At 41.8% G+C, this 22,665-nt stretch overlaps 1 protein-coding gene across 1 annotated transcript in view; it reads left to right on the forward strand.

Annotated features, from left to right (window-relative positions):
* Positions 1-22,665, forward strand: part of EGFLAM (EGF like, fibronectin type III and laminin G domains) — a gene marked incomplete at its 5' end in the record, with an annotated part of 75,009 nt that overhangs the window by 43,206 nt on the left and 9,138 nt on the right. Inside the window, 9 exons of the mRNA XM_082335627.1 lie at positions 411-511; positions 1,774-1,874; positions 2,967-3,111; positions 7,359-7,548; positions 11,308-11,433; positions 12,217-12,460; positions 16,846-16,957; positions 18,525-18,641; positions 21,160-21,340. Of these exons, the coding sequence (XP_082191753.1) occupies positions 411-511; positions 1,774-1,874; positions 2,967-3,111; positions 7,359-7,548; positions 11,308-11,433; positions 12,217-12,460; positions 16,846-16,957; positions 18,525-18,641; positions 21,160-21,340 (1,317 nt within the window). The remainder of the gene's footprint in view (positions 1-410; positions 512-1,773; positions 1,875-2,966; positions 3,112-7,358; positions 7,549-11,307; positions 11,434-12,216; positions 12,461-16,845; positions 16,958-18,524; positions 18,642-21,159; positions 21,341-22,665) is intronic.

Genomic DNA, 22,665 nt, shown 5'->3' on the forward strand with positions numbered 1-22,665 from the left:
CGCATGTTTTTATAATCCTGCAAACCAGAAAATTACTTTGTTGTCTCTGTGTTAAATGAATTCTTAAAAGGAGATAAATATAAAGTAAATGGGTTCTGTCTTCTGTAACAAGGATGAAAATCTGGAAAAAGTTCCACTGAAGCCAGCAATTAAACTGTTGAGGAGTATTTGGCCCTCAGTATCCTGTTTCTTTCCAAGTTCACCAGGTCCTTGGGAATAAAAGAATTAGTTGTGAAAGGTGGTGGGAGGACAAGGCAATAGGTTAACTGTTGACTGCTGCTGACTAATGGTTGTCTCTGGAGGAACTCTGCCTTGCATTTTCACGTGATGTTATCTAGTGCTAAATGTGTATATCGATTTTTATATGGGAGAAAACTGCTAAGTAACATGCTTCTGTCTTTGCTTTTCAGATATTATTATCCAGTATCCTCAGTTCTCTGGCTACTCATACATCACCTTTGAACCACTGAAAAACTCCTATCAGACATTTCAAATTACCCTTGAATTCAGGGTAAGTTTAAGCAATTCCAAGCTCATGTAGGAGCTTTAAATTTTATTTGCTTATTCTGATGATGCGGACAATGGAACAATAACTTAGCTTCAGTATAGCTTATAATGTAATTGTGGTGAACCTATACATAATCTTCATCTCTAAAGGTCTGGCTTCACCTTCAATGAATGCAAATGAAGTTGGTAAACTGAGCTAAAATGTTTGCATCCGTTATTGGTAGGCAGTGCATGAGAGAATCCCTGGGGCTAGTAATACTGGCATTGCAGACTGGCGACAATGTACATTGGCAAAGTTATAGCCATGTGAATGGGCTACAGACTGAAGTACACCTGGAATTTTTGTGAACTACAGTTTGGAAGTGCACACGGTATCTTTGCATATAAGAAGCTGTGATCTTGTTGTACTGAGCAAAATACTGCCCCATATCCAGAGCTCCTTTCCTATCCTGCAGGATTTAAGTAGGCATTATTTTCCACGTCTGAAGTTTGGGACGCCTGCTACTAATACGTGCAAGATACTGGGCTACTTAAACTACAGTTCTGAAGTGTACATCCCGCAGTGACTTGTGTTAATGCTGTCTGTGTGTTACGGACAGGGCTGGTAGGGCTGCCTGTAGGGAGGGTGGCTGAGCTCTTGGAAGCACCCCTGCTCCCATGTAAGGCAGACTTGCCAGCTTCACAGCCTGGGTACGAGACTGTCACTAGAGCAGCAGCAGTCTGTTGCCTCACTTGGTGATCTGACACTCCTCTGGCAATTTGCCAGCTTAAAATGCAGGATGGCTGTGAACTGTGTCAGCTGCTATGCACATATGGAGAAATCCTGCCTGCACAGGTTGTTCGGCTTGAAAAGTGTCAGGCTCACTGAACATGTGAAGCAGGGTGTGTGTATTCATGTGCAGTAAGTCTGATGTGTCTACACTTAACAGGCTTGCTAGGACATCCTTGCTAGACTTTGTGCTCAGAGGTCTCATATGGGACATGTCTGACAGTCTCTAATGCTTTCAGGCTTGTTTTTAGGTCTGATAGCATCATACTGTAAGTAGAAGAGATGTTCTGAGACCATTTAAGCATTAAGGCAGTGTTTTTCTAGGTTCTTCAAATGCAGGATTCAAAATTGATCAACCAATTTCCGATTCTGCAAATTAAACGCTTCATCTGAAAAATGCTGTCCCTTTTCTGGAGAAAAGTCCCCAGTGCTGCTTACATTTATCTGTCACTGTGAGGCTTAGACTTTGATTTTTCATGTTGACGCTCTGATTGCAGGCTGAATCAGAAGATGGTTTGCTGCTATACTGTGGAGAAAATGAACACGGTCGTGGTGATTTTATGTCACTAGCAATCATCCGGCGTAGCATCCAGTTCAGGTAAAGCCTCCACCCTAAATCTGATGTAAAGAGAAGGGGCCATTGCTGCCTCCTGGGACTCGCTATACATGATGAATATCTGTCCTGTCTTTGACTTTTGCCCCATGCAGTGCACAAAATGGACAGTATTACTTCATTTAACAGTTCTTCAATATTTTTTTCTCTCATCCTTCTTTAGTGCGTGAACATGTGCCCTGTTGAACTCTTTTTACTCAGACCTTGGTGTAAAGGCAAAATAATCAGTTTTCTTCAAGGCACTAGTCCAGGGCTCATTGCTATGTTACTAGAAATGCTAGTGAGCCACTGCATTTGCTAAGCTTATGCTATATCGAGCTATGCATAGTCAATGTTTGTGCTTCACAGCAAAAGGACCTGCAGATAATGTACCAAAATAAAGGATTTAATGCTATCAAGGGGCCTGGAACTTCATCTTATATCCCTTATTTAGATGGGATTTGCAGGTTTTTTAAATGAAGATGGAGAGGGTTTCTTGCAGTCCCATAGATATGAAGTGTGTGAAAGAGTATCTCAAGGATCTCCATACTTGAGAGGGTGACGCCTTTGAAAGTGGGGAATAACAAAGCGGGTGATGTGCCTTAGTTGTGTTTCTGTTCACCTGCACTGAACAGCAGTCAGAGAAAATGGCACATTTTGTGCACGTTCAGCTCCACAGACTCTCCTGGAGGTCTCCTTGTCAATCAGTACTGAGTTTCATACAGAATTGCAGAGTTATTAATGCCTTTCACCAGGGAGCTAGAAAAACTCCCCAAAGAAATTACTGTGATAGTAGGAACTCAGATGGTAATACCCTCCATCTTGAAACAGTTTCAGCTGTTGACAAGCTTTGCAATGCACTTGGTGCAGCCAGAGGATGCAAAATCTTCTCCATGGGAGAAGGACAGATAATGAAGTTTGAAACTTGGAACAGATCATATGTAGACCTGCTGTCTAATTTTCCTGTGGTCTGCTAATATGCAATGTGAAACACAGAGGTTCCCAGGAGCAGAGGGAATATTTGGAGTCTAAAAATGACCTTCAGTTATTTGGTTAATGTAAGATTGTCACCTTGCCCTCTCTGTCTCATGCTCCCAGGTTCAACTGTGGCACTGGGGTTGCAGTCATAACAAGTGAAAACAAAATCAAGCTGGGGAACTGGCACAGCATCACGTTGTTCAGAGATGGGATGAATGGCTGGCTCAGGATGGACAATGATGCTCCAATGACAGGAAAATCTCAGGTAGGTAGTCCCACACCTGCAGCTTGACCTTGGGCTCTCTCAAGATTTTGATGACATTTTTCTTGCCAGCAGACTTCTGAGCAGATTTAAAAGGTACATTTTTATTTATCAGTGTTGGGGCATTTAGTGAACCAGGAGCAGTGTACAGATTACTCTTCCACATACGTAGTCTAGAAATCACATGGATAAATATCCCAGTGCTGAATCCCATCACAGTTTCCCTGTTGTCCTCCATGCTTGCTCTGCTGCCCTTCTGCTACACTTCGCTAATCTCAGATACAGGCTGCTGTTAAAAGTTTGCCAGGTTTTACAGCTGCTGTCCCTGATTGCTTTCTTTATCAAGCCTCAGAGAGCTGCTCTGCTTCCTGAGCCAGAAAAATTACATGCATATGTGTATATATTTATGTATAATATGCATATAGCCACACAAGGTTTGTATACAGAAGTATACAAACTTCTGTATACAAGAAGTTTGTATACAGAAACAAGGTGTTTCCAGAACATGGACATAGATTTAAGTACAGTAATGGAGATAGACATTCTGCCCTGGCTTACATTAACACCAACAATTTCATGAGGCCGCCAGGATAGAATATAATAGAGGAAGATGTCTTGACTTGCTCATCTGTTGCCAGGCCAGAAAACAGAAGTGAAATTAAGGCACTGAAAAAAAAAAAGACAGTTGCAAATTGTTTCAGATGTCTTTCCTTTTCCCTTTGATAGCCACTATTAACATGCCATCCCTAGCCCTGAAAAAAGTGGCTTCAGACATCTGAAAAAGAAACAAGAAAAGCTCCTATAGGTACACTGGTGATAAAAGGAAGACTAGGGAAAGTGTGGGCCCGCTCCAGAAGGAAACAGGAGACCTGGGATATGGAGAAGGCTGAGGTACTCAATGACTTTTTTGCCTCAGTCTTCACCAGCAAGTGCTCAAGCCACACTGCCCAAGTCGCAGAAGGCAAAAGCAGGGACTGGGAGAATGAAGAACTGCCCATTGTAGGGTTGAAGATCAGGTTCACGACCATCTAAGGAACCTGAAGGTGCACAAGGCCATGGGACCTGATGAGATGCATCCATTGGTCCTGAGGGAACTGGTGGATGAAGTTGCTAAGCCACTATCCATCATATTTGAGAAGTTGTGGCAGTCTGGTGAAGTTCCCACTGACTGGAAAAGGGGAAATATAACCCCCATTTTTAAAAAGGGTAAAAAGGAAGACCCAGGGAACTACAGAACAAAATAAGGAGGTGATTGGTGACAGCCAACATGGCTTCACTAAGGGCAATTCATGCCTGACAAATTTGGTGGCCTTCTATGATGGGGTTACAATGTTGGTGGATAAGCGAAGAGCAACTGACATCATCTACCTGGATTTGTGCAAAGCATTTGGTGCTGTCCCGCACGACATTCTTGTCTCTAAATTGGAGAGACATGGATTCGATAGATGGACTACTTGGTGGATAAGGAATTGGCAGGATGGTTGCACTCAAAGAGTTGCAGTCAACAGCTTGGTGTCCAAGTGGAGACCAGTGGTGAGTGGCACTCCTCAGGGGTCGGTATAGGGACTGGTGCTGTTTAACATTTTTGTCGGTGACATGGACAGCAGGATTCAGTGCACCCTCAGCAAGTTTGCAGATAACACCAAGCTGTGTGGTGCAGTTGACATGCTGGAGGGGAGGGATGCCATCCAGAGGGACCTTGACAGGCTTGAGAGGTGGGCCTGTGCAAACCTCGTGAAGTTCAACAAGGCCAAGTGCAAGGTACTGCACATGGGTCAGGGCAATCCCAAACACAAATACAGGCTGGGCGGAGAGTGGATTGAGAGCCACCCTGAGGGGAAGGACTTGGCTGATTGATGAGAAGCTCAACATGACCCAGCAATGTGCGCTCACAGCCCAGAAAGCCAACTGTATCCTGGGCTGCATCAAAAGAAGCATGGCCAGCAGGTTGAGAGAGGTGATTCTGCCCCTCTGCTCTGCTCTGGTGAGACCCCACCTGGAGTACTGCATCCAGCTCTGGAGTCCTCAGCACAGGAAGTACATGGACCTGTTGGACTGGGGCCAGAGGAGGCCACAAAAATGATCAGAGGGATGATACACCTCTCCTATGAGGACAAGCTAAGAGAGTTGGGGTTGCTCAGCCTGGAGAAGAGAAGACTCTGGGGAGACCTTATAGCAGCCTTCCAGTACCTGAAGGGGGCCTACAAGAAAGCTGGAGAGGAACTTTTTAAAGGGCACACAGTGATAGGACAAGGGGTAATGGCTTTAAATTGAAAGAGGATAGATTTAGGTCAGATATAAGGAAGAAATTATTCCCTATGAGGGTGGTGAGGCACTGGAACAGGTTGCCCAGAGAAACTGCAGATGCCCCATCCCTGGAAGTGTTCAGGGCCAGGCTGGATGGTACTTTGAGCAACCTGGTCTAGTGGAAGGTGTCTCTGTTCATGGCAGGGGGGTTGGAACTAGATGATCTTTAAGGTCCCTTCCAACCCAAACCTTTCTATGATTATATGGTTCTATGATTACTTTACACTCTTATGTGCAGGCACTGAAGCGAAAAAAATGCTGCACATTTTCATCAGCTGGAAATGACAGAGGAAAGGATTTCAGTGTCTGTCACATGTTGCTATGTGTTACCAATGCTGTGAAGCCATGCAAAGGGCAAATGTGAATCAGGAGAGATATGTCCAGTAAAGACTAATGCCATTGTGCAGCACTTTGGTAAGACTGCATCTGGCTACACATGGCTATGATCACCCATAGCCACGAAAGATGAAGTTGAAGAAGGAACAAGAAAGGGCTAGTAGGAGGGTTATGGTCCACAGAGTCTATTACAAGAAGAGTTTGACAGTGGACACACATTTTTCTAGCTGCAGCTGTATCAGAAAAAAAGGTTAATTGCTCCAGGTGCTGTTCTCCACCAGAACTTCTTGCTCCTGTAGTATTGTTGCTCCAGTGAATCTTCCTCAGCCTTTCCTAGTTAGAATGACCTGGATTAGTGTCAGCAGAGTGGTAGTCTTTTCTGACCTGGTTAATTTTGACTTGAGCAGTCTTACAGGGTGCCCACAAGAGAAGTGGAGCTTGACAGACCAAGGAGGGCAGGAGCATCAAAGGCGATGAAAGATGGCAAGTGGTTGAAGACAGGCTGGAGAGCTGTATGCCCACATCCCTGCGGTATGCCCACCATGAAACCCTGTGGACATCTGAACTCTCTTTAGCCACAGGCTCCACCTGAATTATTATTTTCCTGCTGAACCTGAGATCCATTTGATGCATTTCTGCAGTGCACTGTGCAGCGAACACCCATAGACTCAATAACCTTGGCTTATTTAGCCTGGCAAAATATAGGCTATGGGGATATAATTTATTGTTAGAAATTCCAGGGAGGCAGGGCAGGGGTGAAAAACCCAGAGAGCTTTCAGGCTAAAGGTCATTGCTCGCAGAAGGACACATTGGTAAAAACTGGCCGTGAATAAATGTGGAAATTTTGAATGTTTTCTTCTAAAGGGCAGTGAGGTTTTGAAACAGCCTTTGAGTAGGAGGTGAAAGGCATATATTTTGATCAATTTATGGAAGGAATTATGACTCCATTGCCCACAATAGCATGGAGTTTGATTCAATGGTCCAAAAAGTTCTGTTTAGTTTTTTTTTTTTGTTCCTTCCTGTGCACTATAGCAGTGTTAGTAAACTTCTATGTGTATGTTTCTATAGGCAGGTTAACATCAAAAAAAAGATGGGGAGTAAATTTAGTGCTGTCAAAGTGAGTAGAACCCCACTGAAGTCGTAGTTGTGTCAGTTTATGCCTTGTCTTGGTTTTTACTGTTGTTTTTTGTCATTTTGTTATTATTCAACACTAAGCACTTGCTGGGTTCTGTCCAAAAGGCAATATCCCATTGGTCCGTGTCCCACAGGGCTTAGAATTTAGCAGACAAACAATTTTGTCAAAAGTAAAGGAAGAAATTGCAGCAAAAGACAGATCACAATCCGTCCTCCGAACATAGTGACTTGTAAGCTTTTTATTTTGCATTAAAGTCCACGTTATCATGATGGATGTGGGTGCAAAACTAACATTTAAAGTGATAGACTGAGCAGAGGAATGACTAATGGAAAGGAATTATGAGTGAGCAACCTGCATATCCCCTGACATAATTCTTTGTGGAGAAAAAAAATTGATTATACACAGTGTGGCTTAATTAGTTATCCTGTGTTATATCTGTTCTACATCACGTCATCCTCTGTTTTTCCTTCAGGGCCAATACAGTAAAATTACGTTCCGGACTCCCTTCTACGTTGGCGGTGCCCCCAGCATGTACTGGCTGATCAGAGCCGCAGGCACCAACCGTGGGTTTCAGGGCTGCGTTCAGTCGCTCAGCATCAATGGAAAGATAATTGATATGAGACCCTGGCCATTAGGAAAAGCTCTCAGTGGTGCTGATGTCGGTAAGTGTAATGGTATGGGGTCCTTAATCAGTGATAAACCACAGGTTACTTTTTTTGCCTGTTGAAAAAAATTGAGCAATGGTCCAGGTTTGAGAGATGGAAGGTGTGGTGTCTATTTTTGGCATGATATTTCTCTGTGCCTTTGTACATTGCTTTTGCTGTGTCTGTAGTAGGAGACTTTTATCACATTGTACAAGTAAACATCAGTGTAGTATACCAAAACCCCTTGTGGAAGCAGTTGTGCGGCACAATAATAAAAGCAGTTCTCAGAAGCAAACAGGAAACTCAGTGTTGCCGATGTAAGTACGTCTGCACCAGTATTTCTGCCAACATCTTTCAGGATGCCTCTTTGTGCTCCTGACTGACAGTCATATCATCAGAAATCAATAGTATGCACGCTGTGTTTGTATTTAAAACACTATGGACACAAAAAAATACGGGTTTTGCCTAAAGGCATCATTGCACTTGTCCAAAGCAATGCAGGGATCTTTCAGACCCACAGCAGTGCAGTGCAAAGTGGCCATTACAAAGGGCTTTTCCCCATGAAACCCCATTACTGCTGAGGCAAACAGGCTTTCCTGTTGACCAGCCATTGTTTTCATTTCCAGTATGTTTTAAAAATACCATGGAGTAAATTCTTTCAACAGCTTTATGAAGTGGCATTATAACATTATCTCCTCTTCACAGGTTAAAAGATCGAGAAGTAGGGAAGTTAATTAACTAGTCCTGTCTTATTTATTAATCTCTATTTCATCCATGTAATGCGCACTTGGAAAAAAGATAGGAGCAACCAAATCCTTGCTTTAATTATCTCCCAGTCTAAACAGTTTAAGAGTAAGCGTAAACCCAAGTCAGAAAGCAAGTGGTAAAGGCAGGAAATAGATCCCATATCACTGAACTCTCCGTGCCATGCTTCAGCCACAAAGTCATCTTTCTTCTCTCCTATAGCTGTGCATTTGACATCCCAAGAAGGAAGTGATTAATGAGAAACTTCCTAACAATCACTCTGTATTCTCTAGATAACATGACCAAACTTCTGTGCAATACAAGGGGGAACAGAGTAGCCCAAGAAACAGATGCTGAAAAGAATAAGACTTTGGAAGCAGAGAGTAATTTCACGACAACATGAGAATCTGTGGAATTTAGATAGATAGATGAAAGCCCTGCTGAAGTTCTCTGATCCCTAATCTCTGTTGTCTTTTGGGTTGCATCTAGCTTCATTCCCATCCATGAATGCTCCACAAACTACTGCATTAACAATCAACATCAATGAAAATAAATGCTGGGTTCTGCCGTATGTGACTCGAAACAGTGACAGAGACTTACTGTCCTTATGTGGCTGCACACGCTTATGTGAAACTGTACCAGCAGAGACTTGCAAACAATATCCCATATAAGTTTAGCTTAAAATAAATAAATTGCAAGTGAACTCTACTAGGGTTTAGGGATGGTCTTTGCTAGCCAGTCTTTTGTTTGTTTCCGATTGGCAGAGTGTATACATCAGGGGTGCTGTGGTACATGGACCGCAGAATTGAGGGTGGGGAGGAGAGGGGTCCGTCCTGCCCCTGCTCCATCTCTGCCAGCTGCAGTAGAAGTCCCGCTGGACCGTGAGATAAGGGGCTGATGGAGGTGGCAGCACTTATGGTTCGGAGAAGGCGCGGCAGGACCTTGTCCTCCTGCTGCAGCTTCCCTCCTTCCTCATCTGCCACTGCACCCAAGCAGACGCAACCATCAGAACTGTGGTTTGCCTTTTCAGTATAGTCACCTGTGCTGGCTTGAAGGCTGTGATAACTCACTGAGGTATTGTGAGAGCAGCCTGTCCTTAAATACCAAGACTGCTCCAGTTCAAGCTGTCCCTCAAACCAGTGAGCTTGAAACTTGTCTCATTATTGTTATCAAACTTGTCCTTTTCTGTTTCTCAAAGACTTTGTTTAATTTTGATCTGTTTGAACATACTGCCAGCATTGACTAACAGTGCAGCAGATGCAGTAAAGATGAGTGTTGTCTTAGTTTTCCGTTTGTGTCTCAGACTTGCTACATCTAGATCCTTGTTTACCCACGTCTTGCCTGTTTCCTCATCTATAAAACAGAGCTAGTCTACTCATTCCTGTCACTGTCGCAATAATTGATGAGTATGTGAGGGATCTCAGAGATCAGATACCTGTCCTATTGTGGTTCACTGTGGCCATTAGAATGCGGTCCAGAAGGGGAAAAGAGGGTTGAAAGAGCACTGTGAGCACCCCTGCTCCCACAGCTGGGTGTGGGGCAGCCTTTTGAAGGGGTAATTGTCCCCTTCCACACAGAAGGAGAATTTGTTCCCTTCTGGGGGACTTGTATATTTTGCTCATGCTCCTTGGGTTAGCCCTGGAGCCCTGCATTATGACTGCTGTACTCAGACCTTCCCTCTCTACAATGAAAAATGGGCCTGGCAGGAGATTTGTAGACGTGCAATAAGAGACAGGTCTGGCCTGGCAGGGAGTTGTACCAAATGACCCAAGAGTTATTACTGCCTCTGTCCTGAGTTGGTGAGAGAAGGTTATTTTCCACTGTGGACAGCAGAGTGATCGGGATGAACCAGCACGCTAGCCATTTACATCTGCATACTTCTCTGTGCTGTTCTTTCTGGCTATGGGATGGGAAGTCAAGCTGTAAAGCTGGTGCCGTACTAACAGCAGTACCTTATTGAAGATCTGTAGAGTCCTGGTCTGGAAACTGTCTTTACAATCAGAATGCTGTATTTAAACAAAACAAAAAGGGCATATCCCCTTCTTGAAATAGTTTTTCAAGACTTCTCTCGGTCATTTCAGATAATAAAACTGTTCTCCAGTGTTTATTGTCAGAGCTGCCTCACCACACTTGCGTCATATCAGAGGTGATATTTCAATGTGCCTCAAAATAAATGTGCAGTTCTTTGTCATAAACAATTTGCCCCTCCAAATGACATGCCTACACTTGTACACCACAAATGTCTTATTTGGGCTTTCTTAATGTATAAAATCAGTCTGTTACTATCAAGAAGGGGAGAATTATTTATCAGAAACTAAAATAAAGGAGAAAGTAAACAAAATCAACAAAAACTTCATCAGATGTACATTTAACCATTGCATAATCTAACTTTATAGATAGCAGTTTTGAGAAGTAAATGAGTAAATTATTTGTTCTACAACAATTTCAGCTTAATTCCAGCAAGAAGAAATTATCTCCTTATTATTTTAGTTGATGTGCCAGCATAGTAGAAACGCTTCTTAAAAAGCCCATATGCTGATGATATAGATCCCTTTTAGTACAGACAAGAGGGCTGACAACCTCATTTTAGTTAATAAGATTAGTTGATGGTGATTAACACCTCCTGTGCTTACTGTGGCATGAATTTACAGCGAACAAAGGAGCACTTAAGGTGATTGAAATTAAACAAGTCACAGTGCTTGTAAACAATCTAGAGAGATTTCTATTTTATGAGAAAACAAAGATACGAACAAGAGCAGAGGAAGAGTAATCCAGGGAATGATGGAAAGCTACAACTGTCCTGGTTTGTTAGTAAGGGCTAATTTTTGCTCTTTTTAAGGTCTCTTGCTGGTCTGGCACTAAAAAACATGCTAAAAATCAAGTTACCTTGTCTAAATGGCACACCATTTGACAAACTGGGAAAGAATCTAAGCAGGAGAGCAAATTGTATTGGTTAGTAGCAATGATCAACAGCCAAATAAATCTTCTCTGACAAACTTCTCTGATAAATTAATGTTCTGGCTCTGTGTTTAGGTGAGTGTAGCAGTGGCATCTGTGATGAGGCGTCCTGCATCAACAGTGGTACCTGTGCTGCGAACAAAGCAGATTCATACATTTGCCTTTGCCCTCTTGGATTTAAAGGTCATCACTGCGAAGAAGGTGAGAGTATGCTGGGCTGCTTATATTTCTTTGTATGTGTTATTTAGTGTTCAATGTGTTTTCCACATGGTGACTTCCAAGGAGGTCTTATGCTATTACACTGACAGAAGAGAGTACTTCTTACTTCATCTTTCTAAAATCACATAGTGAACCCCCCCTCACTATGCACTTTGGGGCTACATCCAGCTCCTACATAATCAGTGATTCCCAAACCTCTTTGCTTATTAAAACTAACTACAATTAAGTGTCTCAAAGGATCTTAAGGATCTTAAGGATCTCAAACTTACTTTTCAGAAGTTAAAATAATGTACTACTCCACAGCTGCACATTAACTCTAAAATAATCCCCATTTTTCTCCTAAAACCAGCGTCAGTTGTATGTTCTGAAATGTAAAGGACCCAGTATCAATTTCCTGCTGAAATCACAGAGATACAAACAAATAATCAGATACATACAGCATTATTTTCTGTGCTGCAGAACTTTTAATGCCACTACTCATTGTGTGCACGCTTGCTACTTTGAAAAACACTGTGGTGCATCACTAAAGAAAAGGAGCACAAAGCTTTAGAATACAAATACATCCCTGGAAAAGGAAGGAATTAAGGAGGGAAGTAGTGTTGGCTAGGATAAAAAAATATTTTTAATTTGGAAGACAAAATTTTTAGATTGTTTTTCTTAACATTAGCTTTAAGTACCTAACAAAGGGAACTGACAGTGGTTGGTAGAAATCACTCCCTTACCTTTGAGCCTCAAGTGACCTGCTTGTGTATTCTGGATTTCCAGCACTCACCTTGGCTATACCTCAGTTCAACGAGTCCTTAAGGTCATTTGCTAGCACACCTTGGCCCTTGGAACCACAGAATTATCTTTCGTTCATGGAGTTCGAGATGACATTTCGTCCAGATTTAGAGACTGGTGTCCTTTTGTACAGCTATGACACAGACAGCAAGGACTTCCTCTCCATTAACATGGTGGCTGGTTACGTGGAGTTCAGGTTCGACTGTGGCTCAGGAACGGCTGTTATCAGGTAAACAGCATTGCTTGTGTTTCCTTTCCAACAGTGCCATGGTGCTGATCAAGGAGAGGAGTGGGCTGGAAAGAGTAATAGCTTACAATGAGGTATGGGAGCCTGTCAGTCTTGAGTGCCTACTTCTTCTAAGGAAACACAGAAACACTAGAACTGTATTCAAGGGGACAGGATTTTCTTCCTACATAAGCTTTATTATCAATGTTACCATGTCATGCCACCATCTTACTGCAGATGTTACTTTTTTTTTTTTGTATGGTATTGCAGAAATTCTTGCCTCCATGACATTATACTATAGCTAATTAGGGGATCTATAAATGTTTTATGCATATACTTTCTAGCCACAGGATTGCACAATATTGGCACTTCTGTGAGCATCCTCCTCCCCGGTCTCCAGTTCCAGGCAGTAAGTACCGGGCTGCAGGTGTCACAAGAAGATACACCTCCTGGTCCCCTTTTTCCTTGTAGTGCTGGTTTTTGGGGGATCTAAGGCTAATATCCAATTTACATAACTTAAGCAGACTAAAAGATAAATATATGGTTTAGACGAGTCACCCAGGCTCCCAGACAAAGACAGACCTTCTGAGATTGATTCATCGCATCCTAAAATTAATGTTTAGGATAGGAGCAATAAAATGCCTCAAAAAGGGCCGCACGCTCTCTCTCTCTCTATAACTGAGTGCCCCGTCTCTGGGCAGCTGTTCCCTGGGTCCTTATGAAAAGGCAATGGGCCGAACAGAGGCACTCAGTACCTTGGACGTGGTCCAAGAGGCTGCCAGTTTGACCAGGCTAACCTAATATTTAGAAATAATCTATATAAAGCTTATGCAAAACACATACACTGCCTGCAGGTCTTGCATACCATATGTTTCCTGTGGATGGACAACAGGAATTTTGGCTATACTGTGATTAGGAGAAATGTACTGATTTTCCACTGAGTGAGGACTCAAGCAAACCAACCCATTCAGATGACAAAGTGAGAGATGAAATTTCAAGGGAGCAAATGCAAAATAATGCACAACCCTAACAATGCACAGCTGTGGCAATACAGTTAGTGTTGTCAGACAGAAAGATCCTGGAGACAACATGGTTAGTTCTGTGAAAATGAAAGCAACAGCTAACTGCTTAGAGAGGAATACAGAAATGTAAGTACAATGCAGAGAATTATTAGGAATGGAATAAGGAACAATGCCCCTGCAAAAATCCACAATGCACCCTGTCTTGAAAACTTGCTGCCATTCTGGTCACTAAGTAATTAGCAAAATTAAAAAAGAAGAGTAGTGTTGATATCCAGGGGAAGGAAAGAAACAGCTTCCACAAATATAGCAGGACTCTTCAACCTGGAAAAGAAAGAGTTTGGTGGAAGTATGATAAAGGTTTTTAAATTGTGAATGAAATGGAGATAAGTAAGGAATGATTATTCTGTATTTTTTCAATATGGAAGAATTAGAAGGAGCCCAGTGAAACTGCAAACCAAAAAATAGAAAACAAAGAAAATAAGACTTTTTTTTTCCAGACAGCACATAAATAAGTTATGGAAACTAATTGTCACAGAATGTCACAGATGCCAGAACTATGAATAGGTTAAAAAAAAAAATCAGACAAATTGAGAGAAAGCTCCATTGAGGGAGATCAAACGCAATGGTACGGATGCAGCCTCGGACTCAGGAAATTGCTAAATGACAAGTTGCCAGAAGCTGGGAGGATATATCAAGAGAAGAATCACTTGATACTTGCCCTGTTCTTTTCTCTTGCTGAAACGCGGCAGAAATAGCTAATGTCGGAGACCTTTGCTCCAACCCAAAATGGCCTTTCTTACAACAGCCTTCAATCTTTCTCTGATTACAGCTATCTAATTCCTATTACTGGCAACCATAAGACATTAAAGTAGACATCATTTTTTCCCCCCCCAAGAATATTGTAGTGCTTCAAAACATCTTGGACTAAAGTTTAACCAAGATGTAGGCTTGTAAAATGTGGCCAAAGCCACAAGCACATGTTTGGGAGTGGAAACTGCCCCTTTTTATTGGAAAGCAGAAGAGTGAGCAGGACACCAGCTAGCACCTGGCTCATGAGCATTGGGGAGAAAGAGTGTGGTGAGATAGCTGGGTAGTGGGGGAGACTCACGAGACCGGCAGGCTCTGTTGAAAATTGTCAGGATCTCCTGTTCAGCTCCTTTTTCTAGATAACGTGTGCAACTCACACCCTGTCATCAGCTCTGTCAGTGATTAAATAAGATAAATAGATTCCCTGTTTTTTGCGCCTGCTTAGCCAATATCCACCTAAAAGTCTGCCTTGATCTTCATCATACCACTTCATGCCTACCCTTTTTCTTAAACAGGGGAATAACTCTGGTCATTCTGACTATCTCTTCCATAGGATCAGGCTGTTAAATATTATAATATAATCAGAACACAATTATAATGTTTTTATAATTAAGGATGACGCAAGCTCATTTAGGTATGTTAGCAGCAGCAGTAGGAAAGCTGGTGGTGAAGCTTGGGTTTTGCCTGAAATGTCCTGGGATGGAAGCAGCACGGTGTGCGCAGGGGGCTCGGGAGGGAGCAGGGATGCTGAGCAGGCGGATGGATGCAGAAGCTGAGCTGTTTACCAGATGTCTCAAAGGAGAATTTGTTGTCCCCTGGGATTGGCCAGGCATTTTCAGGGTCAACATCTTAATCATTTGGTGTATTTTTTTAAGGTTTGGTTTACACAAGGAAAAGTAATCCTTAACCCCGCAGCCAGAAGAGCCAGAGTTGTTCTAATGTCTGCAGAAAGCGTTACCAAACTCATACTGGCTTCAAAAAGCCTGTGAATCCAAGAAATAGCTTGCAACTCAGAAGTGATGACTCTGCAAGGCTTAATCATCCCTAATTGTAATTAAATCTAGCAGAGCAGGAGCGTTAGCATGATGATGACGTAATCAGCAGAGGAAATAAAATGTATGTATTGCTACTTGCTAGGTAGCCAAACTAATCTGGTTCCTTTATATGTATATATTGACTTCTTCAAGGTGATTAAATTCTGTTACCTATTGATTTACCCAAGGTAGTTAAACCCTAAATGCTACTACATAAGAAAAAGGATAAGTGAATGGCATTGCTTGATGATACTTTTTATGGCTGTTTTTTGAACCAAGTGTCAAAGTAATATTGCCAGCATAGTCAAAACAGATGAAAATGGGCTTTGAGAAAATATGGAGGAGCAAAACAGATACAACAAAAAGAGCTCAGAGCTCATGTAGATTGTTCAGAAAAAAAAAAGAAGAAAATGAAATTGTTATTTTCACATTATCAAAATTATATACCTTTTTTTAATCAGCATTTGAATCACTATTCACTCACTATTTCAAATATCAATTTTTTCAGTTCTTTCATTTTTAAATGTATCTTTTTTTCATTTTTAAATGTAAGTAGCCTGAAAATACAAAACATTATTTCACCCAAACCAATTTTGTATTTTTTCATTGAAAGCTAGAAGGTCTTCAGGTGTCCTAGATAACATGGTTTCTGATTTTTCCAGCTTGACCAGTGAATCAAACACAAGTTTTCATTGCTTGTGGAGGAGAGGCTGTAAGATAACATTTAGACATAAAATGCTTTAACCAGTGTAGCAAAATGACATTTGAAAACAAGATACAAAGTTCTGTAGAACTTGTAAAGGGGAATGTGGTTTTGCCCCCTTATACAGGCTGCTATTCATATTAGTGCTGAAGTAACAAAGATTGTAAGAACAGTTTTAAAATGCTTCCTTTGAGACTGGTGAATACTTTGCGCAACTGGGAATTATTGTTCCTAGCCAGGATCTCATCACATCTTTAGGATCATATTTTAGTTACTTCCCCTTAATGTACAGCAGCTGGGCTGCGTGTGTGTGTGCGTGTGTGTGTGTGTAGATGTCACTGTAAAAGGCTGCATAAATAGAGCTGATAAGCCAACACAAAGTAGTTCTGTTTTAAACGAGGCCCAAAGAATGTGGGACTAGACTGACCATTAAGTGGGAGGTTTTATCTCCAGGCTTATGTCATTGTGAAATGAGGATGTACGCTGAGAAAAAATTTTGTCTTTATGCATTATAAATGACTGAGCAGAAAAATTAACTCAGAGGTAGATGAAATGCATGCTGATTATAGAAATGTTTTGTTTATAAATAAAAGTAGAGTACTTGTTATTTGCTGTAGGAACATGGTCCTAATTTCCTTTGCTGATGGGGCTCAGAAATTATGTTACTTCCTTATAAGGAAAGAAACACAGTGATTTATTTTTATTTTTTATTTAGAAAATCATCCCAGAGGATGTGACTTTTTTAAAACCACAACAATATTTGAAAATATCAGAAAGGCAAAAGCATAAAATACTTGAAAGTTTTCTTCCCCTTTAAAACAGGAGTGAAGAACCTGTCAGTCTGGGTCAATGGCATGAGTTGCGAGTGTCTCGCACAGCGAAGAATGGTATCCTACAAGTGGACAACCAAAAGCCAGTGGAAGGCATGGCAGAGGTGAGCATACGGCATGGCTTGTCATGAATACAGCCGTTAGACTATAAAATGATTGCATGGTAAACTACAAAGGCTGCTCTCAGAGCTCTTGTAAGCTCAAAAAAGTATACACGTTAGACCAACACTTTCTTGAGCCCAAAATCAGAAATTTGCATGTGAAGTCTTCCCTCTGAGGAGAGGGATCTTTGTAAAGGCAGCTGAAATCACAACCTTACCTCGTCTTGCCATCTAACTGGACTCACATTTTTGTGTTTGGTTCATACATGTTCTTGGTGTTCTTTTCTTGGTACTTACTGGTTGTGGCTAAGTCTGTTGAACAACGTGTGCACTATGAAATGTGTCATCTGGAGGATGATATTGAAAACTATGTGCACAAAGTCCTGTTTACCTCTCTCTGAATATTGTGCTGGAAAGGTAGGCCAAAAGAGAATTGTTTCTTTGTCTTCTCCTTGCAAAAGTAATTTTCAGGACAGAGTAAAGGCTGGAATACTCAGACAGTTGGTGACTTGCATTTTATTCTTCCCTCACCAAGAGGGCATAGTGAGTCAAGTTTGTAATAAGGTGAAATTTTGCCTGTACTGAGCAGAGTATTCACTCTAAGCACTCAAATGCATACACAGAGATACTTTTTTATCACAAGAACCTGAGGCTAGAACTGCTTAGAAAATGTCTTTTATTCTTTGCTACTGGAAAGTGTGGCCAGAAAACCAGACTCCAGATCCTGTTAGCAGAAGAATCTACAGGTTTTTCTGCAAACTGGAAAACTATTTAATGCTTAGACATTTCTTGAAAAATGTAAATAAATTGAAATTCCAGTTGTCTGTCAAGAAACAGATTGAGTGGGAAACATTCAAATGGAGCAGTTGAGACTTCTTTAGAGAGATGGGTCAAGATGAAGACTCCCATTTTTTTTTTCTCTAAGTGCTGCAGTGCAGCTGCAGAAGGAGGTTGGCTGGGCGCTGCCAACAAAGAAATCACAGGAGCTTCTTCAGGACTGGAATTACACAGTTATCCTGTCCTTAGCTGTTAAACAGCTTTCAGTTCACTCCAGGACCCTGACTAGTCCCATCAGGTATCCTGAGCAACTGCTTCTGGTAACTAATGTGAACTCAATGTTTCTTTCATTTAGCCCTGTAACTTGCTATGGATTATCTTTTTAGATGTTTGAAACGTTAACTGAGTCTCTGTTGCATGGACTTTGCTCTGATTTTAACTTTATGAACCTCATTTGGGTTCTAGATTTACATCAATGTACCTCAAGTCATTGCAAATAGAGCTAGATGTGCAGTCAAAAATCACAATGAGTCAGTCTCTTTTCTTTCTTCCTTAAGTATTCCTTCCTCCCTTCCATTTTGAAATGCTTGAGATTTTTCAGCTGGTTTTCATTAGGATGAAGCACAGTCAGTAGAGAGTGTCCTACAGTGGCTTCCTTGAGAGAATTGTACAATGAAATGCAATTAACAGAAGAGGCATTAAAGTAAGCTATAGCATATAATGTAGGCTAATCTGAAGATACAAGCATGGTTCCAGCTACTCTAATAAAATGTTATTCTTATGTTTCTTGCAGGGGGCTTTCACACAGATTAAGTGCAGCTCTGAAATATTTATTGGTGGAGTCCCTAGTTATGATGCTGTGAAGAAGAATTCTGGGATCCTCAGACCCTTCAGTGGGAGCATCCAGAAGGTATGTGCCCAGAGAAACACACTGGAGGCATTTATTTCCATGTCATCCAGTGCACGCTTTAGGTGGAAACCTGCCCTTATACCACTGGCAATATTGAAAATAATCCAAGATTTCACCTCAGGAGCCCATCACAAAGTGCTTCTTAAACACATATTTCACAGTGAAAAGTCATTCTGACCTTAATAGCCAGTAAGTATTACCAGTGCCCGTCTCCTTATTAATTTCCATACTGTACTAATAAGTGAGCAGAAGCCATATGGGATTGAGTTCAGAATGATGCACAAAGCTATGCCAAGAGTCCTTAGAATGACCTGTAGCATCATATATGAATAAATTAATGGAAAAAATCTTCAAATTCTTCAATGTATGCACACTGAACCAGCTAAATGTCTGATGTAATTAACAAAGTAATGAGTGAAAAAGGAGGTGCAAATTAAAGTGGATCCCAGTCCAGCTATCATATTCTTATACCACACAGCATTTGCATGCCTCGCTGCCTTCCCCTCTTATGATTTTATATGGGGCACATGAATGGAGGAGATCTTTTTCATTATTGGCAGTCATTAGGGATGATATTCCAGTGGGGTCAGCTGTGCGTGGGTGCAGTTCTCTTCTGGAGAATAAATCTGTAAATTCATAATAAGTCCTAATAAGTAATCAAAAGAGAGTTCAAACTGAACTAACATTTGCACTCCCTAGGCATGCTTAAAATAATTTGGGTAGAGCTGAAAGTTTGGGCCTGAATCCTCAGAGTTCTAAATGAGTGAATTGTTGCATTAGATTTACTTAACAAATAAAAAACTCTAATAGTGCATCTCATAACAATTGATCAAGGGCAGAAAGATAATTGCAGTTCAGTGTAAATGGTTTCATCACTTGGTCCAGCATTTTTCACTATCTTTGTCAGCTGTCTAGCAGAAAATGTGAAGTTCAAGAAAAATGGAGGAGTGTGTAATAGTGATGGGAACAGGTCAGTCACGCGAACATTATTGGAAAGGTGGGCTTGACTAAATACAGTGCATTGTGGAGTGCAAGATAGGGAGCCTAGGAGCAATTAACATAGGTCACACGTACAAGATGAGGGTTTGTACCCTAGAGTACAGAGACACTGATAAGGATTGGGAAATGCTGAGTTTGAGCCCTTACTTCTGTGTTGTAGTTAGGAAGGTAGGTTTGCCTTCTCAGAGGCCTGAATGGGATGTCAAAGAAGAGTGTTACCTCCCTTTTGAGCAGTGCGAGACTATTAGTTGACTGCTGTGCTTACACGTAGTAGGATTTTGGAGAATTGTATAGAAATAAAGCTACAAACGTCACCAAGTACTGGAAAACATGCTGTGTGTACAAGACCTAAGATCTCAATCTATTTAGTTTACTCAGACAAGGTTAAGAAGTCACTTTATTGTGGTCTGCTAGTTCCTACGTGATGTGAGATTTCTTTGAGTACCTGGCTCTGAAATGATGCAGAAAGAGGCACAATGAGGAACAATGGCTGGAAGCTGAAGATAAGCTTAAGCCCAGAAACAGGAGACACATTTTTAAGAGTGGGGGCTTGCTAACCTGTGGAAAAATGTAGTCAGAAGTTAGAAAGAAGCTGAAAAGGTAGTGGAGTCTTCACCGGTGCATCTTTACGACAGGACTGGATGTTTTTCTGCTGTTGAAGTTTAGTGCTGTTTCAAACAGAGTATATATGCTTGATGCAACCTGTTCTCCCAGTACGACCCCGCTAAGGTGAGTTATGCAGGAGCCAGAGTAACTATTACCATTCTCACTTCTGGCCTTAGAGTCTATTTGTGAAAATGAGCTTCTTATTTTGATGTAGCTGAGATCAGAAGCTGTACCCATATGTAATCTCTCTGCCAAGATATCAGCTGAGATTATACAAATGTCGGTTTATGTTGGAAAACATATGTTGCTGGCATATTGGAAAAAATCCCAACATTTAACAATTCTCTTCAGTTTATATACAGTTTTGTGAAGTCATTAATTATGTTTTTCATCCATCTTATCTCTAGGTTCTTTCAGGCAAGATGAGGTACTAGAAGGCAATAGAAAATGTGAAAAGCAAGCTGTTCTGCTTAGTATTTCTGTTGTCAACACTCATCTCCTGGGGGGGTTCCTGATCTCAGAAACGCTTTTCCTCAGCAGTGCTCATCTCATTTTACCGTCCTAGCTCACGGCTCAGCTACAAAGCATTGCACCAGTGTTCAGACACAAGACTGGTATATCCCACACAGCTTTACCCCATATGGGGCTTGCCTAAGGCTGTGTCACAAAAGACAAAAGAAATTAATCTCCCGTGGGTCAGGGTGAGCAACAAAATGAGTTGGACCTGTGCAACTGGAAAACACACGTTACAAGAAATAGGTTTTTGGCCAAGTTTTGAGGGTTACATTTCTCCGCAGTCTTCTAGAGAAGTGTTCTGACTAGCAGTACAATACTGGGAATTTGGAAGTTTTTAGCATGTGTTTTCCTCTCTTTCTTTTCTTTTTTTGTTTTGTTTTTTTTTTTAACCACATAGATTATCTTGAATGACCGGACAATCGACGTGAAACAGGATTTCACTTTTGGAATCAACCTAGTGAATGCTGCCCACCCCTGCGTGAGCTCACCATGTGCAAATGGAGGCACCTGCATTCCCAGGAAGGACAGCTATGAATGTGACTGTCCCCTGGGCTTCGATGGGCAACATTGCCAAAAAGGTAACGATGGCTGCATTTCAATCCAGCGATCCAGAATTGGTCACAAAAATAAGAGAGATTTAGCACTACAACTGCCTTTGTACACGTCGCTTGAAATAGAAACCTTGGAGGCCAGAGCTCCCTTTGCATCCATGCACATTCCATGTACCCAGGGAAGAATTTGTTTTGTTATTTGGAACATGGTAACCGTTACCCCAGTACAAAGCTATGATCCATAGATAGCAGCCTGGTATCTGTTTGCTTGTGGTGGCCAACACTGAACACTTCATACACCTCCCTAATTATGCAGTGCTATACAAAGGGGGAATTCCTGCTGACATCCTCCAGCCAGTGATTGTGTTATATCCTGAAGCATGAGCATTAATAACCGTTGTAATTTTATCCTCCTTAGGGCTCACAACAAAAACTGTTCTCATATACAGAAAGGTCCAGTCCTTTTTTAGACACTGACTACTCTGATGGTAATTTCACCATCTGCACAAACCCCACCTTGGTACGGCAATGGAGATCACCAAGGAGAAGAACCTGCCCAGATGAACGTTACTCTTCTTTCCTCAGAGCCACTGTAATAGTTCAAACCTTAGATGGCGGAAAGTGTTCAGAGTGCATGGAAAGTGTTAAAAAAATGTGCTTTGCGTTATTCCACTAGATGGAGATGTTTCCTTTCTGTCAGGCTTGATCTTGAAAAATTCCTAAGGGGCGGTTTTGTAATGTAACAGCAAACTAGGTTCAGAATTGCTGAATGACATTATTGTCGTCACCCATTCCTTAATTTCTCACAGGCACAATCTTCAAAGTTAAAAGTAGTGGTTTTGGTTAAATTGTGATGAATAGATTGGCCTTTTCTTCCAAACAAGACGGTATCTTAGAACAAAAACATTTTATTAAAATACAATGCAAGAAACCCCTTTGCTTACGTTATTGTGGTCTAACTAATAGCTGGAGCAACGTCATTTAGCCCAGCTTCTCTGTGGGGAGGAGGGAGAATTGCGATTTTGGCTTTCTAGTTATGTGCAGGGTGTAAACTCCTGACTTCAAGATGGTATCTGCAGCAGTACTGAGGTCTCCAGGGGGAGTCAAGGCAAGTGAATGCATTGCAGCTTGCCTGCCCGTTCAGCGAGCTCCTGTGCATTGCTCCGGCCACAGCTGCTCACCGCTCCTCTGCCGCTGACCTGTGCTAAGCCCCGAGAGCAGTGCGCCGAGCTGCCCGCCGCTGCACCTGCCTCGTGGCACCGGCAGTGCCGCTGCTCAGCTGGCATGCCACCGCTCTCCTCCCTGTCGTAACCTGAACGGGTGCCCAGGCTTCCAGAGACAGTCTGAAGTGC

Source organism: Platalea leucorodia (genome assembly GCF_965183815.1).
Source record: "Platalea leucorodia genome assembly, chromosome: Z".
In the NCBI taxonomy this organism is placed as follows: domain Eukaryota; kingdom Metazoa; phylum Chordata; class Aves; order Pelecaniformes; family Threskiornithidae; genus Platalea; species Platalea leucorodia.